At 30.5% G+C, this 12,076-nt stretch overlaps 2 protein-coding genes across 4 annotated transcripts; one reads left to right on the forward strand and one right to left on the reverse strand.

Moving 5' to 3' along the window:
• The first annotated feature begins 4,995 nt into the window (after nt 1-4,995).
• LOC25484385 (uncharacterized) lies at nt 4,996-7,968 on the forward strand. 2 transcript variants are annotated; one of them, XM_024780612.2, is made up of 3 exons: nt 4,996-5,785; nt 6,609-6,669; nt 6,741-7,426. In XM_024780612.2, the coding sequence occupies exons 1-3, from the start codon at nt 5,526-5,528 to the stop codon at nt 6,762-6,764; spliced, it is 345 nt and encodes a 114-aa protein (XP_024636380.1). In that variant the 5' UTR covers nt 4,996-5,525; the 3' UTR covers nt 6,765-7,426. The 2 variants fall into 2 exon arrangements, with proteins under 2 accessions (XP_024636380.1, XP_013468644.1); XM_013613190.3 differs by lacking the exons at nt 6,609-6,669; nt 6,741-7,426 and adding an exon at nt 7,434-7,968 and having other exon boundaries at nt 5,000-5,785.
• Nucleotides 7,969-8,084: 116 nt separating this feature from the next.
• Nucleotides 8,085-9,594, reverse strand: LOC25484386 (nuclear polyadenylated RNA-binding protein 3). 2 transcript variants are annotated; one of them, XM_039828407.1, is made up of 3 exons: nt 9,259-9,594; nt 9,112-9,182; nt 8,085-9,014 (listed from the first exon to the last, which is right to left on the reverse strand). In XM_039828407.1, the coding sequence occupies exons 1-3, from the start codon at nt 9,343-9,345 to the stop codon at nt 8,273-8,275; spliced, it is 900 nt and encodes a 299-aa protein (XP_039684341.1). In that variant the 5' UTR covers nt 9,346-9,594; the 3' UTR covers nt 8,085-8,272. The 2 variants fall into 2 exon arrangements, with proteins under 2 accessions (XP_039684341.1, XP_013468646.1); XM_013613192.3 differs by having other exon boundaries at nt 9,112-9,179; nt 9,259-9,592.
• Between the last annotated feature and the right edge of the window lie 2,482 nt (nt 9,595-12,076).

A 12,076-nucleotide genomic window follows, 5' to 3' on the forward strand; every position in this document is an offset into this window, starting at 1 on the left:
GTGTACCATTAAGGTACCAATGGTATATACCATTGGCCAATTAGAATGCACCACCTACCAATGTTACTTTATAAATGCTTTATTTGATATATTTTTTTAAAGCATGTGCCACATGGCACAATCTAATTGGACAATGGTATATACCATTATAGTACACAAATGCTGCTATCCTAATTATCCCATTAACTTAACTTTCGAATGGTAGATTAATCTTTATAGTGTATTTTTTATCCATTACTCGTGTGTTTTCATATTCATAGTAATCAAATTCATGGATTGCAACAACTTTTTTTAGAAAAATGCACATGACTTTTGTTTGATAGTTGAGCAGATACAAATATAGTGTACCGACTAACCGAATTGGGTCTAGCCAAATAGTTAGACTCTCCCATAAAAAAATTATAAAAATTGTATCAAAAATTAGTGAAAATTTATAAAATGTATTCATTATATATACACAGTAGTAAGATTTCATTCATATGTTATTGTAAACAAAATATTTTATTAAACTAGTCTAAAGATTCAAATAATGTGGGTTGTTATTTAAGTTTTTGCAAAGAAACATAGGCAGCCAGGACAATAACTCTATAAGGTTGATAGCTTGATAACTTCACCTTGACAAAAAAAAAAAATTATAGTTTCACACTCAATCCTGTTTCACCTGAGGATTTACCATATGAATATCTTCATAAGTACTTAAAAATTGTTTAAGATTTCAACCATTATGTAGGTCGTTTCTTAGTGATAGATTTTTTATTTTTATTTTTTACAAAAATAAAATGATATTTATTCATTCAAATCAAGAGATTACATCATTCAACACCACTAAAAACGTAAAAGATGAATCTGCGAACAAACTCACATCATCCAAGTTAATATAACGGCATAATGCCTACAAAAATATATGATAAAATTAAAGTGACTGGAATATCCATCGCCTCCGAATCTGCAACGTTGACGCCCAAATCTTTGATTGAATTACTTATCTTGATGTTAATGAACCTCTTTATTTTTATGAGTGGAATATTGACTTAATTGAAACGAATTTGATAAAAAGAACGGACAATAAATATGTAGTTCGTGTTAAAATGACATCAATCAAGTTTCGTAGATATGAGAAGGATTTTTTGTCAAGTATCTTAATGGCTGGATCTCACACATGCAAAATATGAAGAAGTGAAAAGTCTGGTTGTTATACTTATAGGACAAAGGTCTTGAGTTTTTATTTATGAATAATATTGAATATTATTGACTATCGTTACAATTTTTATAATTTAAGAACCAATCCACGGTGGACCACTGATAAAAGTAGTCTTTCAAAGAACTTGCACCACTTCTATTGGTATATAATATATTAATATCACTTTATAATATTTTTTTGTCAAATAACATAGTGACAAGATTCATATTCGTTATGTGTGGAGAAGTAGAAAATTCATAGTTCAAATCTCGATCTCTACACGTGATGTCTATGGTAGCTACCAGCTTAGCTACATTTATGGGACATTTTTTATATTTTTTAATAAATATTTCAAAAACATTTTGAATTCATTTTTGTGCCAAATTTTGTCCATGTTAATATTAGTATTAAGATGGTATTCGTTTAATTTGTCAAACATGTATTGGTAAGATGACGATTCATTAAAGTATAAACATATAATATGATGTGCAGACCAAATGTCAAACTTAATATCAGGACCCCTCCACTAATTTTATGTAGAATGTAAATATGATCAATTTGACCTTAGTTTTTCTTCTTCCCTCTTAGGGATCAATTTGACCTCAGTTGTGTAATTATTTGTTAGGGGTGTAACGGTTTGATTTAGATTGGTTTTTAGTGAAAATAATATTCGAACTAATAAAATTTTTATCGATTTATTTTTTACTGCTTTTAAAAAAAGAAATTGAACTAAATTAGTCGGTTTGGATCGGTTTGGTTGATCGATTTGTTCTAAAATACAATTAAAAAAATCTATATTTTCATAAATTTGTATTTCATGCATACAAACATGCTCAAATATTTCATAGAACTTTGTTTTTCATGTTCTCTGTTTTTCGAACTACTTTGTATAACTAACATGAAAAAACTAATAAGAGATGGACGATCCCCGCGGCGATGAGAAACGATGGGTTAGGTGTAACGGATAGCTAGTGTTCTTTTTTAGTAGAAACGAAATAGACTATGAGTGATGAGATGAGATCATGATGTGAGAAAATGAATAAATTAACGAGTATTTTATGTTGACTTTAATTTTGAGTTTAATCATAAGTGTGTGTTATGAGGGATAATATTACTAAAATGGGGAGTGAGGTTAGCATCAGTTCGATTCATCGGTTCATTGGATCTCAAAATTAAAAACCGAGAACCGAGCCAAACCAAACCAAACAAGGTCGGATATTTTTTCGGCTTAGTTCGGTTTGAATTTTCGATTTCATCGGTTTTGTTCGAACCACTTACACCTCTATATTCGTATCTACAAATTTTTAGGTAATTTTGGTATTCATATCACAAAAGTAAGATGATCTAATAAATTGCATCAAATAATTTTAGACCATCTACAATGAGGAGTCCCTCCTCTATTTATCACCATGCTAAATAGGCACCCCATTGTGACACCTCTATTTAGAATATAATGTAATAATAAATATGGATTAATGATCTAAATAATATAATATTAATTATATTACTTTCATCTTCTATATTTAATTTTGTCAAAAAAAAAAAAAAAAACTTCTATATTTTGTATTCCTAAAGAGTTATATGAATAACTACTTAAGTTTTGAACTTTTTTTGACAAAAACAAAACGATATTCATTCATTCAAATTGATGGAATATATTAGAATCAACATCGCTAAAAACGTAGGATGAATCTGCGAACAAACTCACAACATCCAAGTTAATGGCATATAACGGCAAAATGCCTACAAAAAATATGATGAAATCTAAATCACCATAATACTCATGCTTCCGGATTTGCAATGTTGGCGTCCAAATCATCGATTGAATCTGTGATTGACGCGAAATCAAACTACGCCGCACAAGATGACGAACAACACAACGCCGCACTCAGACGATGAAATCACGAAAAAAAACCAAAATAAAACAATTGATATATGTGGAAATCACTTATTTAAATTGAAAGAAAAGATAAAATTGGTGCAGAGGGATGATTCTATGTCAAAAAATGACATAAAACCACCCCTCCTCGACGAGTGAAAGAGAAAGAAAACTTAGAGAAAAGTTGGAATTTCTCTCACTAAAAAACTAGGGTCACCTAAGTTTTGGACTTTTGTTTCTTAAAAAAAAAAAAAAGTTTTGGACTTTCGCATCATGTATTTAATCTCTATAATTGAAAATTTTGACAATTTGACTTTTAAATTAATTTTTTTTAGGGGATGACTTTTAAATTAATAAAATTGTAAAATAATCTTTCAAAAAAATTTGTAAAATAATATCTGCAATTAAAGTTATTATCACATTAATTCAACATGTCAATTTCAAGGATAGATTATTATAACAAAGAAAGTCAATTTCAATTATAGTTTTTTATCACATTAATTAAACAAGTCAATTTAATCACATTAATAATATTACCAAAGTTGATTTTGAGCTTGTTGCAAAGAAAGTCGCAAGGCAAGAACAACATTACAAAATGTGGAGTTATCTTCCTTCCAAAAAAAATAAAAATGTGGAGTTATCTTAGATGAATGTAAACGATGTTGTAGTTTTTTTTTTTTTAGAGAATTAAATCTATAGCATTTCATTCATCAATATGTGTTCAATACAATATGGTATTTCTACCATTATTTGGGAACTAGCTGATAACAAGGCCGCTTTTGCTAAGTTATGAGCAACCTCGTTTGCTTGTCTCCGCACAAACTCGATACGTGAGTTTACATAAAAATTGCTACAGAGAGATTTACAATGTTCAATAATATTCCCAAATTAAGTGACATCGCAATTTAGGGAATTAAAGCCATCAACCACTCTCTTCGCATCCAACTCAAAATCCAGAGGTCCTAAACTTAAATTATGCACCCAATCTAAAGCAGCCAAAAGCCCTAAAGCTTCACCAATGTGCATCTCGCAAATGGGGCTGAAACGTACTTGTTTAGCCAGAACAAAAGTACCATTTTCATCCCTGATACACATTCCTATTCCAAGAAAAAGAGATAGCAAGAAAAAGAGATAGCTTATAATCTAGCTCTCTATGCTACCTTAGAGTTTTTTTTTACCAATTTATATAATAGAGTTGATACTTTTATACCAAATTTGTTTGATCTAAGTGGTAAGGAACTTAAATTCTTTAAGCATATGGTCCTGATATCGTATTATATATGCAAGGAATGAATTTAAATTTTAAATTCTCCATTTATTCATCTTAAGAGTGAACTACTAACCACTAAATTACTTGATAAAAAAAGTGTTTGATACTTTTTTTTCCTTGCATGTTCTATTTGCAAGAGATAATCCTATTTAAAAAAAAAAAAAAACCAATTTCAATTAGGACATTAATTTCATTTGATATTCCTTTCAAAAGAAAAAAAAAATTAATTAATTTTTTTTTTGAAAAAAATTAATTTCATTTAATAAAATAATAAGTAAAGACCCAATTTAATACTTAATTTCATGCAATTTTCTCGTAATTCAATTAAGTTTTCGATATTGTTCCTTTCGATTTTATATAAAAATGAAAAATAAAAAGATCATGTCAACAAAAATGATATATTTAGACCAAAATTTTAATGAATTGCATTAATTTTTGTTGATTTAATTTTTTTATATATATAAGATCGAATGTATTATCTAATTAGTCTTTGACATTTTCAAATTAATTTACTTATTATATAGTAAATCATAGATTATTTATCCACATTTAAGATGCGTGAATCTAGCCATAAGAATTAAGAAAGAAAAAGAAAATTCTTCTAAAATTGACAAGACAAAAATTCACCAAATTGACCTTCATCAACAACTACAAATTAATTAGTGACAAGAAGTGGAGTTTAACCCCACACACTTCACATAACATCATCATCATCATCACCATTTTGTTTTGTTGTATTCTATGAAAATCTTTGTTTGATCCTTCATATTTAGATCCTGTGGTAAAAAAAAATATAAAAAAAAATCCCTTCTTAAAATTTGAGAAACTTGTGTTCTGTTCCGTCTCAACTGTCAACCCTGTGTGTGTTACTCTTCCGTGAATCAATTCAGATTCTTGTTGTGGATTCTTTTCACTTTGCAATTTTCAACCATACAAATTCTCTCACTACCCTTCAATCTTCAGTTTCATTTTCATTCTGTTCTGTTTCCCCTGTTTTTCCTCTGTTTTGAATTCAACCCATCTTTTGATTCCTCCAAAAATTCAATTCAAATTTTTGGAGGAATTCAAGAACTGGGTTTTGATTTTCCGCCAAATGGTTCAAATAGATTTCTTCTAAGTTCCTTGATTTTTCTGATATTTTTTTTTTTGTTGAATTTGTCTTTATCATCTTGGAAGAGTGTTGCTACTTGTTGTTGATGATGGATGATACTGTGACCAAAATGGATACTGCTAATGGCTCTGTGAATAAGCCTGTGGATGTGGCTTCTTTGGATTGTAAAAAGGTTGAAGATCATGGTCATGTCAATGGAAAAAGTGATAGTGATTCCAATTCTTTGTTGACGACACTCCCTAAAAGAGGAGGAATGGCTCGAAAATTGGATAAGACATGTAGGAGAGTGCAGTGGACTGATACCATTGGAAACAAGCTTGTTGAGGTGTTGGAATATGAACCAAGGTAAAAAAATTATCAGTTACATTACATTTTACAACCAAAGTAATTGTTTTTTCTTTTGATATATGCTGAAACTTTAATTGTGTGTGTCAGTAACAGTGTGTGCTGGTTCAGTTGAGTTGTATATCAACTGTTATTGGAAGTTGTTATAGTTGTGACCAAAACTCATTTTAACCATAGTGTGTATACTAGAAAAAAGTAGTTGAAATTGGTTTGTTTTGTTTTCCTTGTTTTGTACAAGTGTGTGAAGCAATGTGATGTTATGTCTGTTATTTTAATGTTGCATATGGAATGGAATCTTTGGTAAATAAGCTACTATTATTCAATAAATTGATCAAATCTGTAAAACATTCATGTCTATTGTTTCCACATTCATTATCTCTGAAATATGAACTGTGGTTCTTGGCCAAGGGAAGCTATGGTTAGAATGTGAAAATGAGTTTGTGGGATTTGGATTCGATAAATTCCAAAATCCTTGAAGTTCCTACATTTAGGCAAAATCCTATTAGGAGATGATTTGGAGTCAGATTTGTAGGGTGCGGTTAAGATTAAAAAAACTTTGCGATCTGTATAAATGGCTGCTGAAACTTCAGTGATTTTGGTATTTAGAGAATCCAAATCCAGTGTTTTTGAAAAACAACATAAATAGACACAACTTTCTGGTCTGTCTGAATGGTAAGTTGAAGTATGAATGAGGAACTGATTGGGCTGGATAATGGATTGCATCATTTTGTAGTGTCTAGTCTGTTTTGCATATTTTGTAGTCCTTTTGAAACACACATTCTTCTAAGTTGGACATCATTAGAGGAATTTGTATTTGCTGCAGTCAACAATTCACGCATTCGTACATCGTTGGATCGAGATCTGTCTGTCCAGATATTAAGATGGTATTTCAGTTTTTTTAAAATCAAATATGCATTAAAAGATGAACTGTCTAATCTTGATCCAACTGTCACAGATGTCTGACTGCATCAATGCATAGATTTACTGACTACAGCAAATCCAAATCTTAGCACCTAAGGATTAACATCTGCAAATGTTAAATATTACTGAAGTGGTGGAATACATCTTTGGCTGGTAATAGAATGAGATGGGTGGGATAGTGAATTAGTGATACAGACAAGCACATAGTGGATTCTGAAGGAACGGATGACACTAATTAAATTGAGGGAGGTTTATTGGTCAACATTTCTGCTTAACGAAATTCATGCCATAAAGACAAGTGTTTGGTGGAAAAAATACTTCAGTTATTACATAGAAACTGGAAATAAAACTTGCAGCTCCATTAAAACTGATTGTGATATGATAGAAACTGTTGGGGAAAGGGAGAGCAGAAACTAGCACAATAGGTGGTCTTTTTTCTTGAATTACTTAACTTGTAACTAGATGTATAATGCAACGGTGAAAATTGATAGGAGCTGCTTCTATGTATGATGCTGGAAGAGAAGGAAAAATAAATAAAAAATAACCAATGCTTTCTTGTCTACTTGGGATACACTGTAGCAAAGAAATTTGAATAGAACAGAAATGCTATCAATACACTTTTGAATACACTCCTTATGATATGTCAAAATGTGTTTTACTTCTATATCTCTAGATGTGTCATGTATCCATTATTATCTGACATTTGGTCGCCAAATTGCGTGTGCAGTGATGTTAGTGACTCGGATGATGAGGATTCTTGTATCTGCTCAATAATGTAGAGATGATTCTGATAACCTGTCTCAAACTTTCTACTGAATTAATCGAAGGAACATTATTGGGGCCGCAGAGCCCAAATTTGAAGTAAATATAAAGCAACTCTCCAACAACCAAGATAGAGATCTAGTTCATCTAACCGGATTTTGACAATTTCTTGGGTGGACACCTGCAAGTTCTCTATGCAGATCAAACTAAACACATGATATCCATCAATTTTGATTTGGACGGTGCTGATTCGAGCATAGGTTCCATGTATGAAAACTAAATGAGCAGTTTCATGCTTCTCGAAATATTATACATTCAATTGCTTAGTTCATGTTGTAAATGAAAGAGGAGATACCTCAATCTTTTTTTTCCTTTTAATTTCCTAGTTACTCGTGCAATTTTGCTACAAGGGTTCTTTGGTTATATCAGTTTGTGCGCTCCTGGTCCCTGGAGTTTGTATACAGTTGTACTTTTCATATATTAACAACCTATGTTGCTTAGATTGTCTACACTAAAACTACTTTTAACTGATTCAAACATTGCCTTGTGAGCATAAGATTTGAGAACACCTCAAATTGCATAGCTGCAACATAAACAGCAACAAATACACTCTTCATTGATCACAACATAACCATTCACAAACCAAAAACAAAACAATTACAGGACACAAGAATTAGACACACATACAATGAAATCATCCCAACAAACTTTTAATGAATGAATGAATGAATAATCCACAGAAGCATCAAAATTCGATGCATTGTATATTTTCTAAGTTTCTGTTTCTTCAAGCACTCGGCCACATCATTGACAACGAATTGTAGTGGAGACATTATAACTAGGAGAAACCAACCAGTTTGAAAGACTAGCATCAACTGCAATTTCCTGCAACAAAGGCTTCGACTGAATGGCATTCGATTCCAAGACGCAAGGCGAGAACTTTGAGCTTGATTCCAATACTACAGGCAGCATGCTTGTTTTTTGCTCTGATGGAACATTTTCCTTTCTCGTTTGTTTACTTGACGCAACTTTTGCTTTGATCGCTTTCCATTGAGTAAGATTCTCTACCGGGTGCAGAACGGAATTCATGTTTATGCTCCTCTCTGGTTCACTCAAATTCGATTTCAACTTAGCATCGTTCGACTTCTGATTCTTCATCGCATCTTCTTTCTGTTCACTGTTTTCATCACAAACTTCAGCATCCCAGTAATTCTCCAAACTTTCATCATCCCAATCATACCCTTCATCAAATTCATCATCATCAAACTCATCAATATCAGATTCCTCATACACTATTTCATCCTCCTCCTCATTGTCATAACTACAGTTATAATATCTATGATTCGACGGGTATCGAATCATCGACACTACAGATCCTTCTCTCTCCGATTCCACAGCAGTCTCCTTATTTTCATCTTCCTCGTCATCATCCAAAACCTGATAAGAACCAGGGTTTGCTTCATACATCTCAACATTCAAATTAAAGCTAACTTTCTTCTTCTTCTTGCTCTTAACACCACTCTTCTCCTTTTCTTGATCTCCACCTCTAACAAATAAAATAAAAAATCAAACTTTATATCCATCCATTTACAGATACACACATAATAATATTTCTTCACATGAAAAGATCAATAAATACAAACCTGATTTTAGAATATGGTACAATAGATTTCTCTGTTACAGTAGCAAGAACTTGATAGTTTCCATATTTCTGCAAAAAGATAAGATTTTTTCAGTGAATTTGCATAAATCAAGAACTTAAGAATGATGGGTTGTTTTGATATACTTACTTGGTTCTCTCCAGCTAGGACTTTGTAGAGAGTCTTTCTTCGTTTTCTTTTGCTTGTTAAACCAAAACACTGAAGAAAACAACCCATTTTCTTTCTTTCTTTCTTTCTCTTTCAATGGAAAGAGAAGAAGATAAGAAAGAATGTTTATGTTGGTGTTGTTATTAAAGAGTAATTAAAGAAAGTGATATGAATGCAACTCAGAGAGAGAGAGAGAGAAACATGTGACAAAGTTTTAAAGCCGTTTGGCTCCAACGAGTTTCTGTTTTTGACAAAGCTCCAACAGGTTTCGAAAATGCTAACGTTAGGATTTTAATGATGATTGTTTTGTGGGCGCAACCATTTTTTATTCTTATGAGAGAAAGAAACAATGTTTAGATCTGAAAATTTTTGTTCTCTGTTGTTTGAATATTTATCTTTTGTTGGGACTAAGATAAGATTGGTCCGGTGGTGGTAATTTGGGATTTACAAGTGTTCATTTTGGAATATCGACTTTTATCCTTTCGATTTTGATTTACATGGAACAGTTTATACGGAACTTTAGTTTACATTTAAATGGGTTTTTTTTTTTTTGTAGACGAAAAGATTGGTCTTTTCAAATTAATCGATCTTTAAACCAGATATCGAGTTTAAAAAAAAATAGTGTAAATCCAATCTAGCCTTCACAAAAGAAAAAAAAAAGTAAAACACTTTTTTTGGTAGGCAATGTGACAATTATAATCTGATAATTAGGGCTTTTTCACGTGTCTGCCCCACATGTGAATTTTTATTATCAATTTGCCCTACTTGAAAAATTAAATACCAATATGCCCTAGTTGAATTTTTGAACCATGAGTATGCCAAATCATATGGCGCACTTGAACGTGACGTGGCAACGAGTATGCCAATTGAAATGGCGGACTCGTGAAGACTATTTTTTTTTCTTTTTCTTTTTTTGTTGTTGTTTTGTAGAATTTTTTTTTCAATTTTAATTATTAAAACCTAACTTAAATTAAAAATATTTTTAAAATAGACTAGTAAACTTCATAATAAAATATAACAACAATAATTATTATTACATTAAAAAATATCACAAAAAATATATATTTTTTAATGATGGAAAAACCGTCCAAAATAACTTTGCATACACAACTAATCAAAATATTTATAGTTGCTACATATATTAGAAATATTAATTGATATGGCAATTCTAAAAGTTTTGATTGGTTATGTGTACAAAGTTGTTTTGAACGGTCGACACACTACTATTAAACTCAAACAACAATTTCTACATTTTAAGTTTGTTGTATGATATTTTCAATGATTTAAATAAGTTTTGAATGTCTAAATATGCCTATTCATAATTGAGAACAAAATTAGTCAATTTAGCAAAATACATCATCAAAACAAGTTTAAAAAAAATAAAGAATACTTAAATATATGATAATTCTCAAAAACAATCTAAGTTCTTTGCATAACATTTTTTATCAATAAATTTGACAAAACAATTTTGTTTGTAATCAAAATTGGACATTGGAGAAATACCACAAAGACCTCAACAAGAAAAACTTATTGCCATAAGTTAAAATTCAAATTTTCATGAGTAACAATAAATGTTTTTAACCTCTCCATATTAACCTCTATATGACAATGTGCTTCAGAATAAATTGAGATCAAGTTTAAATGTGTCTTCAAGCTAAGTAAGAAATTATCTTTAACCTTGTATTTTTCTAAGTAATTCATATGATTTTTGGCATACTACACATTATAGACAAACTTAACTTAACTTTTTATGTTATTGGTGATAATTTTAAATCGAATTTTATCGCCGCAATCCACAGAATTATTATCATACCACAACAGTCAAAATTAATTTTGTTAAACCTTTTAGAGTTGGAATAAGGTAAAACTCTCAAACAATGATTTAAACGATGTCTTGATTTGAACTTCAAGATGTTAAAGTGTGAGAATCTATTGTCAAATATAAACTATATAAATTGATTAAGAATTTCTCGTACTTTTCTAAATTCGTGAAAGTTAGACAAATTATTGGATAAATAAATCGAGAAACCCGACTCATTGAACACAACCTCTGCATGAAGCTTACATGTATTGGTTTCAATAAGATCATGTAAGCACAATGATGTCTTAAAGCATAGTGATTGATTATTGTTGTTCTTTTAGATAAACTATTATTATTGTTGCTATGACATTTTTATTTGGTTAAAAATATCATATAGTTTACGCCAACTCCGCCGAGCATTCTTATTGATATTAAGAGAATTTAAATCATATTTAATTCTACAACGTAATTTAAATTGCTACCAATTAATACATTATTAATATTCATTTCATGATAGATGCCTATATGATTTTAGTAGTATATGCTATTAAGCAATAAAAGAGTTTTTTTATTATAAAAAAAAAAAAAAAAATAGTCATGACCTCATACATAACAACTACCTCATAGAGACATCTTCTCTCTTCTCACGTTAGTCGTTAGAAATTGCTAAAATGGGAAAAGCAAAAGGAAACTTTAATAACATATGTTCTGCATTGTTTCATCGTGAGAAAAGCAAAGAGAAAAGGAGTGAAGTCATGTTATTGTTATCAATATAAATAAACAAACTCTATCAACATATAATCCAAACAACAAAAAATGTATTACCTTCTAGAAATTGAAACAAAGAAAAAAAAGAGTGTTGAATCTGTCTTGGAGCTTTGAAAAATGAATGAAATAGAGCTAGGATGCTCCTGCAAAGACAGTTTATCACTGGTTCATCAACAAGGCGCAACAAGATGGTTTAATCTAGGAAAAACAAGTAATTTAATGTTGTTGTTT

The sequence above is a fragment of the Medicago truncatula genome, chromosome 1 (assembly GCF_003473485.1).
Source record: "Medicago truncatula cultivar Jemalong A17 chromosome 1, MtrunA17r5.0-ANR, whole genome shotgun sequence".
Classification (NCBI taxonomy): Eukaryota; Viridiplantae; Streptophyta; class Magnoliopsida; order Fabales; family Fabaceae; genus Medicago; species Medicago truncatula.